Source organism: Triturus cristatus, chromosome 4_2 (genome assembly GCF_964204655.1).
Source record: "Triturus cristatus chromosome 4_2, aTriCri1.1, whole genome shotgun sequence".
NCBI lineage: Eukaryota > Metazoa > Chordata > Amphibia > Caudata > Salamandridae > Triturus > Triturus cristatus.
This window is the reverse complement of record NC_140586.1, coordinates 189,671,031-189,685,065: the sequence shown is the minus strand read 5'-3', so window position 1 is coordinate 189,685,065 and position 14,035 is coordinate 189,671,031. Positions and strand designations below refer to the sequence as shown.

The 14,035-nt window shown below is 48.0% G+C and overlaps 1 protein-coding gene across 1 annotated transcript in view; it reads left to right on the top strand.

The window, feature by feature from the left end:
* Window positions 1-14,035, top strand: part of NAGA (alpha-N-acetylgalactosaminidase) — a 346,756-nt gene that overhangs the window by 190,042 nt on the left and 142,679 nt on the right. The window contains exon 4 of the mRNA XM_085601095.1: window positions 8,227-8,321. Coding sequence (XP_085457221.1) covers window positions 8,227-8,321 — 95 coding nt within the window. The remainder of the gene's footprint in view (window positions 1-8,226; window positions 8,322-14,035) is intronic.

Here is a 14,035-nt window from a genome sequence, read left to right as displayed (position 1 = left end):
GCGTAGTCTGGGTTGGATCAAATCCTCCGGGAACAGCAATTTGCCAGGGCAAGTGCTGTTATATTTATACCTTGAAGGTGTCTAGGAATGCCTGTATTGACGTAAAAGTCGGGCAGAGGAACGTCATGAATGAACCCCTAAGGAATAGATGTTCATGCATACTTAATGAGTTCTTGGAGAAATCAATATTCAAGCTGAGGGAAATTCCCAAAGGCTTAAGGGTCTGGTTTTCCAATAATTCGTTGTGACATGGATGGACGGATGTAGGTGGCCATGCCTGTATTTGGTTTGTACGGACAATGTCTAAATAAGGGCCGGATTTCTATGTCCAAATAAGGGCAATGGGAATTGTACCTATATAAGGGCATAAATCGGGAAACCTATATACGGAATCTAAATCTGTACACAACAGTGGGAGGTATGATTCAAGCACTGGAAGAGCCCTCCGTTAGGCTCTTCATGTTCCCGGTACCAGTCTTCCAGGCCCGGACAGCACAAAATGGTTGCTGCCGACCAGAGACATGATTCTGCCCTCCTGCTGCTGAGCCAGGCTCGAGTAGGGGAAGGCAGAAAGATAGGCATCCTGTCACAGGGATGTGTGACCACCTCCCAGACAAGATGTCGTGTATTGGGGCAGGGTGGGTGCACTTGTCAGCACCACTCAGTCTGCATGAGGGGCACATTTGGTGTCCCCATGCATAGTCCAGTTCAAACCAGTCCTGGGAGCCGTTGGATCCCGCTTTGGTGCGAAACTGGACAAAGAACATGAGAGTAACCTCCCCTGGTAGGGTCCCCTGATTCGTCCCAATGGTTTCATAAGGGTACGAAAGAGCTTACCTGTGAGTGGGTCTCTAGATTCGTCGTGGGACAAGACTCAGATCAGACACCACTTCTTCTACCGTCTGGGCACTTTGGACTTCGCTGGACTTTGTTTGGGCTCGCCTTCGTCTCCCTTCCAGTCTGCTGCATCATCTGTGCCTGTGCACCGTCCAGGAACCTTCAAAGGCCAGTGGGCATCAAAGACACCTGAAGGAATCTCCCTTGAAGTGAAGGAGTCACTGTCCTGCATTCGCAGGCACCGCAACAAAGTCGACCGGTCTGCTGATTCTGAGCTCCTCCAGACTCCGAAAGGTTCTGCAACTCAGTTGGTGGTGGGTTTCCACAGCTCTCGAGGCCTGTCCTGTCCTCTCACCAAGTTTAGGGCCAGTATCCCTCATGGGGGCTGCAATAACCGAACCCCTGTGCACCGTGTCAACTTGCAGTTGTAAAGACTTGTTGGCTTCCTTCCAAGAAGATCTTCGGTCTCCAAGTAGCCCCAACCTCGAGCATCTCCAGAGACCAGAATCTTTGGCCCTACCGCATTGTGTGCAACGTGGCCTGCTTCTTTTGGTGAGCTGCTTTAGGTCCTCTTGCGACTCCAGTGCCTCCGGCCTGTGGGTCCATTTGAGGGTCACTTTTACTTCTGTTGGGCTTCCCTGATTTCTCAGGGCCTGCCCTGACTCCCCTGCTTGTGGTGAGTCCCCTGGACCTTGCTGGTCCCGGCATTGCACCTTCTTCGATTCTGCATGTGTTGCATTTGCCAAGTCTTGTTGGTACTCCCGCCGGACACCGACCACTCTGCAATCGACATCAGACATGGGACAGCTCGTGCATGGCTCCTGGTCTTCCTCAGCATCACCTGGTCCGCGCAGCTGCAGAGTCAAGGTCCTCTTCAACTCTCTTGTCACTCCAGACATTGGTGGGCATTTGTCTTCCAGATCTCCTGGTCACTCCTGAATGAAATAGACTCTGCCCCGTCTGCTTGCAGGTACCTCTCATCTAGAATCCCCCTTCGGATTCCACCGGACACTTTCTCCTTCTTCAGCAGCTGCACTTTCCTGAAATCCTCCATTAGGTTTGACGGCGGTTTCCAACGCCACTTCACACCTATGCACCCGGCTTCCCTGGTGTAGGTAACGTGGGTACTAGGGTGTCCATGGGTGGAGTGGCTCTCCAACCTTCTGTCTTCCACAGGGTTTCTTCAGGGTCCACTGGGAAGGGTACTTAATCTTTAAAAATCCAACTGCGACTTACACATTGACTTGTACGGAGAACGCAGTTGTATTCCAACACTGCTCCTGATCTCCGTGAAGTTCCTAGTTACTTACCTTTGGTGGTTCCTTGGGGGCCCGGCATTTCTACGTCCTCTAGACCTTGTCTTGCTCCGGGTCGTGGTTCTTATACCACTTTCTTAGTATATGGTTTGGTCCCGCCCCCCAGGGTCCACTGTGTATTTTGTGCTATTTACTGTGATGTCTATGCATAGTATTCTGTGCATTGTGCAAATCTCTGGGTAGGAGATATCTAAACGTATTAGAGAGTATTATATAATAAATATATATTTTTATAAATACCTTCTGTTGTTCTTTTTCACTTGATTCTCTTGATCAATACATTTAAGATTGTGGTCTGGTAAAACAACTGCTTTACACTCCTTCTGGACTAAGCCTGAAGGCTGCTCTCCACAGCTACCAAGAGCTTTCTATGGTTGTCTAAGATCTCCTAAATCACCATATGGGTTGTCTGGACTGGTGCAGGGTGTCTAATTACATAAGCGTACATCATAGAACAAGGCCAGCTTCTCACATGTATTCTTTGAAGAATTGCTCCAGGATCATGCACAAGTACTGGACTATTCAGTGTGTATGTTTCCAGTGGAGAGCCCCATGAAAGGAAACTAGGATTACAGGTAAGAAACTATTCCTTTATTAACCCTAGCATGAACTGCACAAATATTAGCATTCTGGCCCTTAGGAGACTATGTTAAATGATTGCCATGAACATTGCGGATAAACCATAACTGCAGAAAAGAAAGTCCTCACTCACGAAGGTGCAGTGAAATGTTATTTTGTTTTCTTCATAAACAGCAATGCGTTTTGGCTTACTCCTTAAACAGAACTTTGCTGCATATTATGGGCTCTAACAACTGAATCCTCAAAATCACTGAAATTCGCCAGTTATGGTTAATGGCACAAGCAATAACTCAGGCCACTCCCTTGCACATAGTATGATATCAACTTCACAATGACTACATTCATGACATATGCAACATCATTGATGACATTACCAATGACATCACTGATGACAGTATCATGTCAATTAAAAAACACAAGCATATAAATATATACACTGGAAAAAACAACAGTCAACTCTCAGACCTAAATAAAAATAGCATGGGTGGGACCGGGACACCCACAAAAAGAAAAGGATTTCCAGCTCCTGCCGGCACTTATGATGGGTGTTAGCTGGGGAGCTGGGGGACCTAAGGGCACCAAGTAAATCTTTCCACCTTTCTGCTGAGAGACTTTGCATGTCAAAGAAGAGAAGTGTTTCACTTATGTAAGAATATGATTACTCCAGGACCTATTCACCGGCCAGCCAGGTCTCACTAGCAATAACCCCATCTTCTAACTCAGCACCCCGAGAGCATTAAGTTTCTTTCTTTCTGTGCCTTCAGACACAGATATGTAGCATCTCCTTGGTCTATCACCAGACTTTTCATAATTTTTTTTTTAGTGCAACAGGATTCAAGCCGTGCAGGGCTATCGTAAACAAAGGTATGTGATGTGCCCTCACAAAGTGTTTGTGTTGCCTGGGGTTGGACTACGCCTCCAAGGCCTGTAGGGACTGCACCCACGTAAGCACAAAGCCAAATTCTACATTGCCAGGCACAAAACGAATCTGCACTATGACCGGTCAAAATGAAAAGGAAGGTCCCATTCCCGAAGTCATTAATGCCGCATGTCTTTGTCGCTCTCGAAGTCTTCAGATAAGTCGAACTAAAATAACGAAAGAAAACTAAATGGGAAATAGCCTCGTCCCACTACTCTCAAACTCTGGAGAGGGTGCAAGGGTGTCAATGTGTTCCCGGTCTCGATCTTGATCTCCATCAGATCCCATCCAGAGACTGGTCCTGAGGCACCCTGAGTTTCCAGGTCTGTTGGGGACGTTGCAGCAAGTATAAGCCTTCAGGGAAGATGCGGCTCTCTGGCACTTTCCTGGCTCCCTTGGCATGCCTTCGGGTCCAGAGAAACTGGAGCAGCCTTTAGTCGGACTTCCTCCAGTGGGTCATCCCTCGAAAGCGACTGTGCCCATTGGACTCAGATCGGGTTCAGAACTGACTCCAGTGCCTGCTTCAACTCCTGCACCATCCCCTGCTCTGGTCCCACTTACATTGACACTGATGCCGACGCCTTTGACATCGAATGAGCATGTGTAACCTATAATGCTACAGGCTTTACCTAATCTTTTGGCACAGACACTGAAAATGATAACTATGATGAGGGGAACAATTATGTTCCCAAATAAGAGGAGGATAATTGGTATACATAAGTACAGGATGCCAGTGGCTTGACACATCCCTCAATACTGGTCTAGCGTCTCCCTCGGTTCCTGCCACAGAGGAAAGTACCTCTTTTGCCATTGTGATGCGAATGGCGGCTGAGGTGCTAGACTTGTAATTACCAACCATGGAAGTCAAAACAAACATGTTAACAGATGTTCAGCAGCCTGGGCAGCTTTCAATTAAGCCTCTATTGCCATTCACTGGGGCACTTACTGACGCCCTTTTTGGCACTTGTGCTTAGTCCTGTTCTGGGCCACCGGTCAATAGACAGATTGTACATTGCCATAGCCACATGCCTGGTGACCTTGCTTAACACAGCATCACACTTTGGAGGGTCTGGTGGTACAAGTGTCCACCAGCATGGTCATCCCAAATGCTTTTAACTCCCCCAGACAATGAGTCCAGAAGAATAGAGATTTTTGCCAAATAATTTTCCCCTCCCCAAGCCATGCTGAATAACTCAAAGCCAACTGTCTCCTTGACTGTTATTCCTATGCCCTTTGGGATACGGTGGCTCAAATTTTACCTGCTGTTCTGGATGACCTCCGGGTGTCTTTCGCGCAGGCTTTTCAGGACGGTGTGATGCAACAAAATTTGTAACATGCTCAGGTGTGAAAGACTAATTGTCTAGGACATGCAATGGGCACCAGTGTGGCGGTTCGACATTCACTCCTGTATGAGGTCCACAGGCTTCTCCAGGCAAGTCTATTCTTCTTGAATGGATATGCTTTTTGACAGATCTGGCATTTCTAGGGGTAAAGAGGACTAGGCCTTGGAGAGCAGAGCCACAGCGCGTTCCTTGGGCCTTTCTGCTCCCACAAGGCAGGAGATCTTCGAGCTCTATCTATTTAACCACATTTCGTTTCCCACCACAACAAGGCAACCATAAGAACCCATCCTTCTTTCCTACCCAAAGTGATATCATATTTTTTATCAACCAAACAATTTAATTTCTTTCTTTCTTTTTGGACCATTCCTCTGTGTCAAGAGTTTGCCATTCCATAGACATGAAGAGGGCTTTAAAATACTATTTGGACAGAACAAAGACATTAGTGAAATAAACACAGGTGTACATTAGGGTGGTTCAAACTATGATGGCTTCATCTAAGCAAACCATACCTAGGTGGGTATTATCTGCTTAATTATATGTTATCAGAACGCTAAATGACCTCTTCTGGGTAAGCCTAGAGTGCATTCTGAAAGGGGTAAAGTGGTTACCGCAGCCTTAATGACAAATGTTCCCATTCCAGAGAACTGCAAAGCAGCAACCTAGAGGTCTGTCCAAACTTTAAGCAAACTTTACTGCATTAACTCTGCCTCCAGGACTGACACCATGGCAGGCCATACTTCCTTGCACAACTTACTTGAGATTTACTTCCTTTCCTGCTCCGAGGCTGTGCTTTTAGTAGCTTCCTATTCTGTTGTTTATGGATATCAGAGAGAATCTCCTAACAGTGAAAGGAGATACATCCCCTTGGCAGTGTGAGTTTCCGCTGGAATGGTGCTCCGACTCGGTACGATATCTGGGCATACATATACACCTGAGCTTGGATGAAATTATCCGCCTCAACTATGGCTGCGCGGTTGCGAAGCTTGAGGCACAGGTGGACGGGTGGCTGCGACTTCCGCTCTCCATGGCGGCCAGAATCGCCATTATCAAAATGATAGTGCTTCCTAAATTTTTGTATCTTTTTAATAACATCCCCATTCCCCTCACCCAATCCTTTTTCGCCACCCTACGGTCCCATTTGATTAGACTGGTCTGGGGCGGAAAACACCCCCGGATCCGTTGGAAGATTCTCACGCTCCCGCATGACAGGGGCGGCTTCGGAGTACCGGATTTGTATTTGTACTATCTGGTCGCTCAGTGTGCACACGCCTTTGCCTGGTACCACCCTGACGCTCGGATTCCATTTCTTCGTCCTGAGGCGGATTTTGTTCTCCCAGGTCGCTTGTCGGCAGTGTTGCCCAGGGGTATCCCCCGGAGTCCAGTAGATATTCAAACGGTGTCCACCACCAGCTGGGCCTGGAATAGACTGTCTCGCTATTTGGACCAGCCCATTCTTTATTCCTCATCTCTCCCGCTTCCCAATGCAGGTTGGTTGCCGAGCACTGGCGAGAAACTTGTGCAACGCACTTTAACGAAGTTTAACCTCACCAAGATTGGGGATCTATACACGGGGGGCACATATTTTCGGTATCGGAAGAGGCACGATTCAGCGAAGCCACTTTCATGGACAAATTCATCCTGAACCGGCTTTACTTTACGGTCAGGTCAGAAATTAAGGGATTCCCCCTCGAGCTGGCTTCCTTTGAACCCCTCACCCTCCTCATTGATACGGATACAGGGGCACACATTATTTCTAAATTGTACAGGGCATGCGCCGCGCTGGTTCCTTGTGCGGATGACCAGTTGCGGGCGGCCTGGGAGGCGGACTTGGGTATACCTATTACGGACGAACAATGGTCTGCTTGTTGCAAGGTCGCTAGCACGATATCGCTCAATAGTCGTCATAAACTTCTGCACTATAGGATTTTTCGCCGCAGCTATATGACCCCGGACAGGCTCCACTCCATTGATCCCACGCGGCCTCACACCTGCTGGCAATGCGCTGCACCTCATGCTGATTTTGCACACATGACCTGGACATGTCCGCTATTACATTCATTCTGGACGCAAGTGCACAAACTCCTTGATGAGATGTTAGGGCTTACGTTGGTTCCCACTCCTGAGGTTGCATTGCTGGGCTACACTGCAAATTTCCCCAAGACAGTTCGGAGGCTTGCGTCTCTGGGCTTCCTACTAGCCAAGCGGGAAATTGCTCGACACTGGGGTGGTGGGGCAGCTCCCACGGCCACGGCGTGGCTTACGGCCATGGCTTTTTGCAACACGAACAGCGAGATTTACGCTAGTCTCCTCCCCACCGTGGCCCGTCCCAAAGATATCTGGGGTCCGTATAAAACATACATCGCGAACCTACCAAGCGCCTCTCAATCACACGCCAGCTCGGGGATAGTGCCCACAGGGGTTGGATAGGTTAGACACCAGCGGGGATGCATATTCAGATGGGCCATGAGATGGTTGCAGTGCTATGGGCCTCTCCACTTCGGGCCCGGAGTCGTGGGCTGCGCAGGGCTTGACTTTTGCAAATATGAAGATTGAAGTTCTGGGGGGCATTGTTGGGCGGATGGAGGGTCCATGTTCCGGGGTATTCCTGTCTGGGTTCGAGGGGTGGAAATGCTATGATGGTTGTTAGGACCTTGATGCCCGGGGCTTTGCTTATATGTTCTTTGTGGTCTATGGAACGGAATTGTCGTAATGTATCTATTACACTGAAGTCTATAATGCACACCGCTGAGATCTCTGTATTGTTTTCTATTTCAATCATAAACAATAAAAGAATTAATAAAAAAAAAAACAAAAAAAAAAAACAGTGAAAGGTGATATGATGGGGATTTCCTCTGAATCTGCAAACCTCCCTCCTCCCGACATGTAATTTCCAAAAGAGCAGAAGTAAAGTCTGTAGAGGACGATCCATCCTTTCACTGTATTTCGTCCAACATGCATTCCCTCACAGACCCTGCACTTCACAGAAGTTAGGCCTGCTACCTTAGAATTTCCTAAAGGTGCAGTTTGAAGTTAGCAGTAGGATTCCTCAACCTATTCGAGGCTCCATTTGGCCTTTACTTACAAGTTATAAAATATGGTTAATTCTTTCATCCTATTACATGTAAGTAAATACAGCTGTTTTGTAACTTTCACTTGTCTAGTACTGTAAGCAGTGAAATATGTAATTTTCGTTTCCTGAAACACGGTTGATGCATATTTGATTTCTTCTTAGGGTACTCCAGGATGTCCAGGGCTCTACTTGCCACAGGCCGTCCGATTGCCTTCTCGTGCAGCTGGCCAGCATATCGAGGAGGACTCCCACCTAAGGTATGTCTAAGGGATGTTGTTGCTTCTATTGACATCAATGAGAGTCCCAAGACATCTCGTTTGGTGACAGAGACGTGCAGTCACAGGAAAGGCAGAAATGAAGCAGAGACAAATTAAAGTGAGGGCAACATTGGATCTGACCAAAAGAGAACGACATGGTACGCCACGCAGTTTGGCGAGCATCCTAGCCTTGAAAACGTTGGAACTTGTGTTGCAGGGATTCTGCTTATGCACAGAACTATGCGGAGGAGACCAGGACCTCAGAGAATTGTGGTGTACCAGAAAACTCCCCTCAGAACCAAGAACCCCTTATCCGACTAGCTTAGTATCCCATTCGTTAGCCTAGATCTAGCTAGGCGGTCCCAATGTATAGACAAACCAGAACAAGCGACTTAGATATTTCTCAGGAGTGGTGGGAATCCGAAATACCTGTTCGTATCTATTTGTTAGTCCACAACAGAATAATACAGACACAGTAAAGTTTAAAGAGTTTATTTTATAAACCTCGCGTCCTAAGATGCAGTACTTTGGCTAACACTAGCAGACTAACGGTACAGATCAGAACCATAAGCATTATTACAATACCATACAAAATGAAAGGAGCAATCATACTAATAATGACAGTGGTATACAGCCACACTCCTTTCTCTAGAATCCAATACATTATTATTATTAGACTATTAGAAGGTCTCTTAGGTTAACAGGGGGGACCCCATACCGTTTAGATCAGCTTAGTAGAATCACATCAAAGGATCAGCTAGCTCTCTCATGCATCAGCTCTTCTGTTCGAATGTGTGCAAACCCAAACTGTTCTGCAATATTAAAGACGCTTGTCCTTCAGATATTGGCAGCTGCATGTATGATATGTCTAAGAAGTGGTACGATCAATCTAATCACAACACTCTGTACCTTCTAGTGACCCAGACTCGTTCTTTACATGATGTACAGACCAAGGGCACATTTCACTGTTAAGAATGTGAAACAACAGTTTGTTATCCTGTAAGGCAAAGTCGAGTCAGCATTTCTAAAATGAATAACACATAACAACAGTGTCGTGTGCAGCGCAGCAGAAACGACATGCTGGCTTGCTAACAATTATCTCGTTTATGCTAACTTAGTGTTGTAAATAGGGCGTGGCTTAATCCATCCTACACTTGGAATTTGAACTAGAGGGAAAGTTCTACTGGTGTTTGTACCATTCAGTTTAAACTGGCATCCCAACACTGCAATGATGACAGGAATACTAACATTAACAGTCACTCAGGCAGCTCCCGTCTGCATCCACTCACTGAGGGAGATTGTCTGGTGAAAGCCCGTAAAGCGTGCACTGAGCTGTACCAAGTCAATTGGATGCAACAGCAGATAAAACACTGGCATTGGCAGGTAATGTGTACAATTGCAATTGCAACACGGAAAAATATTAACAGTAAGGGCCTGCCTAAATGCAGTGAAATAATATCTGAGTATGAATAAAATGAAAATCACCATTCATATTATACCTGATATTAGCAACAACCTTGGTTCCCATTCACATCGTAAACATATCACTTTTTTGTGAGAATTCAGAGCAAATACCTATAAAGCCAGAAAGCTTAGCATGGATAAAAACGAAATGGAACTGAGATTCCTATCATGGGATATTTACTGATATCCAAGAACCTCAAATACCTTGGCATCTGTGTAGGGTCCTGAACAATTTTTCAAAAGAAATCTCTCTTCTTAAAACTGCTTTATTTTACCCTGTAAATGAACTCTGCCTAACGTCATCAAGCATTTTATTTTATTTTTACAAATTCACTAAAGAGTTTTAAACAGAAAATCTCCAAATTGCCTCTAAAACTACTCTAGCAGAGGCCGTGGCCAAGATGGCAGAAGACTGAGACAGTGTGCCTGGTGGTACTGAGGTGGCTGATTGGCAGCGTCCTGACGACATTCTGTATGGCCTCCTGTGGCGTGAGCCTGATGCTGCCCCGCGCCGCTGCCCCTGCTGTGACTGTGTGGCCCTTGCTACTACCGCAGAGGAGATGAACTGGTGTGGCCTGCAGTGGTGTTCTGGCGTTGTGAGGGCGGCTGCAACTGGATGTGCCCATAAGTGAACATGGCGTGAGCAGCTTAGTGGGCCTGAGCACTGCTTTCTAGCCTGGGCAAGGGCCATTGCTCTTTTGAGTTCCTCCTCCTCCCTTTCTCCTGGATCATCAACACGGAGAGCCCCAGCGGGCTAGAGGAGGGTGATGCTGGCAGCTCTCTAGTGTTGCTGGGCCGTGCTAGGCGGCCACGTTGTGGCACATAGTGCCAATATCGGCAACACGCTCCTCATCACACATCCAGCAATCTCATGATGAAATAAACACACAAGACACCTTTTTGTGGAGAAAATTGCTGCAGGTTTATTTGCATACCGAAATATGCCAACATGGTGGGTCAACTTACAGGCGATCCAAGAGCAGGCAGCCCCTCGCTGCCTGCTCACCTGAAGAGCCAAATTGCACTGTGGCACTAACCCATCGGTGCTTACCAATTTTGGGGGAGGGTTTACCCCTTCCCCCTGTAAACCGCCAGTCCACCCCTTTACTCACGCCCCTTGAGGGGGACGGAGCGTATCCAGGCAGCCCTCGGTTGCTCAGGTCCACAACCGCCCTTAGGACTAACGGGGCGCCGTTGCTCCTCCAAGGTCCAACGCGAGGACCTCCCTGGGTATATTTGGCCTTTGCACCCATGTTGTTCTCCTGCAGAGGGTACCCCTCTGCACCTTACAGCCTCTGAATCGACCTGTAACTCTGCCACAGTTCTGGGTGTGGCCACCGTCACAACCAGGGCCCCCCACCAAGGTATGCATCTTTACCTACATCCTGCTGATTCCAGGGCCTCTCCCAGGTCCAGCAAAAACAAGTCCATGCGCCCTCTGGACAAGTGCACCCCACCCTCTTCAAAACTCCCTGTGGACTTTAGCATGCAACAGACCTTACCTGATAAACCAAACCCCCTTTGTTAAGTGACTCTGCGCATGGCACTGTTAACTCTCCTGCATGAGGTTTCCACGGCAACCCCTGACCGATCCCCTCGCCACACTAACAGTGGGGTTATCTCTGGCCATCATAACACACATGCCCACAATTGGTTGCTTAATTTACACGCGAAGGATTTAATTTCTGGCAGCAGTGCCATCCTACCCAGGAAAGTCAAATCATTGTCTCCCAGGTGAATGGCAAAATTGTTGGGAGGAGAGACACCCCCCCTAGTTTGTGCCGCAGCTTCTACAGCAAGCTGTTCCAGCGCATGCCTGGGACCCCCAACCAAATTATCTCAATAGTGTGCCGCAGCTTCTTCAGCAAGCTGTTCCAGCACATGCCTGGGCCCCCCAACCAAATTAACACAGTGGTGGAAAACCCATGCCTCCATTTCTTGAATTCCACCAGTTGCACCACTCACAGAACACACGGAAGGCGCTTCACCCAGACCTTTGATCCTGGCAAAATAAGGAAATGCTATGTTACTAAACACCTTTTGTTGAGCACTGCACCATTCTATACAACTAACGCTTGCACATAATTTACCGAATAACACTGCACCCCAAAAAACCTCAGGTGCCTCACCGGGGTGCCTATGGTATACTCAACATTCGCTTGTACATAAAACACTTAACCTGTCTTCCGGCTACTCCTCTGGGTGGCTGCGGACAAATGTACCTTTTAACACATTGGGATTCCGATCGCCCCACCTGAATGATGGGCTCCACTGACAAGCCTGCCCAGAAAGCTGTGTTTGCTGCCCCTGCTAAAAAGAGAGAGACTGCAAAAATGCCTGCCAGGACCCACATTGCCTGTCATATTTAATCATGCCTTCCATACCCGTTCAACCCCAAATTGTTAAGGGGCGTGCTTTCAGCAAGAACCAGAGAGTATCCCTCTCCAGAAGGGCGAAGGGCCAGGTAGGAGGTGACCAGACCCACTGGGCCATAAATCTATCCCCCCGCTTGGTGCAACCAGAATACCCTTCAGCCGAGCCTGGTCAGATTTTGCCCTTCTCCCTATACCCCTGTAAGGGAGTACCTTCCGACCCGCATTCCTGGGCCATAAATTGGGACAGTAGTCCCCTTGTTGGCACTCCCATGGATACTTTGCTTAACTGAAGCAACCTGTATCATGCAAAGCTTATGGATCTGATGACATGGAGTAAACCTATGAGCAATGTACCTGTACCCTCTTAACTATGAATGCAAAATGTGCTGTGATAGTTATCCGTCTTTGTGTTCCTAACCCTTTATTTCAGCACTATTGGGGAAACAGCAACCTTTTGGGAATGGCAAACTCACGCCCCAGCTGACTGAATAGAGCCTATTCGTACTCGGTCAAATGACCCGACAGACACCTAAAACCTGCAGCGACTAAATGAGGCCTGCTAACCTGTCCCCAAACTCTGCGGAAACAACAACCTGTGCAAGCTTTGGGAAAGCCTGCCACCCGAAACCCTCTCCAGCACCCGGGGGGTCATGCAGCCGCTCCTTGGCCTGAATACTAACCAGGTTAACATCATAGATGGTGTCGAAGGACCCACACCTCGGCGCATGCTTGCAACCTTTCCCCTTCATCACCATAGTCAGTAAAAACAACTGCAGGGAGCATGCCGAGCAAGTCGTCCCCATTTGCTGGCCCAGGTCCCCACCCCCACGTGAGTAGCCCAGGGCCAGACTCCTGCTGACGTATACCAGAATGCATGCCTGTGTGTGGAAAAGCTACGGGAGCGAACAACACAAGCAGTTTGCCTGCCTTTCTAAATATGGGAATGCCCAATAACCTGTAGCCTTTGCTCTTTGTGCTGTAGCCCTCCCTGCGCAAGTGGCATTTTTCTAAGAACTGGGTGATTGAACCTGTGGGCATGTTGGAGCTGAAGAGGGAGGTGCCAGGCTGAGAGAAACCCACGGGGGAACCGTGACCGGAAGGTCGAACCTAAACCCTCACAGTGGACGCTGTAGTCTCTGAGCCAGCAGAACCCAGTAACAAAAGGTCCTGCTCGGCTGCCAGTAAAACCTGTGTTGGTTAACAGTTCAGCGCAAGAGTCCTAATTTCCAGCATTTCATACCCTATAAACGGGACAGGCTTCTTTACTGTAGTGCGCTCCCAGGTACACCCTACCTGCTGACCAACTGTGGCCCTTGGTGTTTAAACCAGTAATAGCCCTAATTCACTTCGTCATCCCAGGAATTGTAGCCCGTATGGAACCCATGTTGTGTCATAGTCCAGTACCCTTGGGGAATAGTCTTTTGTGCCTCACCAAGTCCGCCAGTCTCCGGCACATTAATCATATATTTTTCGGTACATTGATCATTTGGCTAAGCCATGGGGACCTGGAATGCACTTTAATCCTCCTGTCCAGTGCTTGAATAGCAAGCACCACCCACTGTTTACCCCTATGGGAGAGGGTGAAAATGTCCTGCTAGCTTGGCCACCACAGGATATAATACGTTTGTAACCATCCCCCCCCCAAGGTACGCACCTGCCCAGCTACTGGTGCTTCTAATAAAAAGGCCTTAGGGAATGCATGTCACTGTTAACAGGATGAGTAGTGCAGCCACATTACGCCGGAATCTAACATGTGCAGTGTCATGTTCTGGTGCAGCCCCCTTATATGATTCCGCTGTGCAACGCCTGATGTGCGTGACCTAAGTAAATAGTCCCCTTGCATGACGGCCTGCCAGTGAGACAATACATCACATA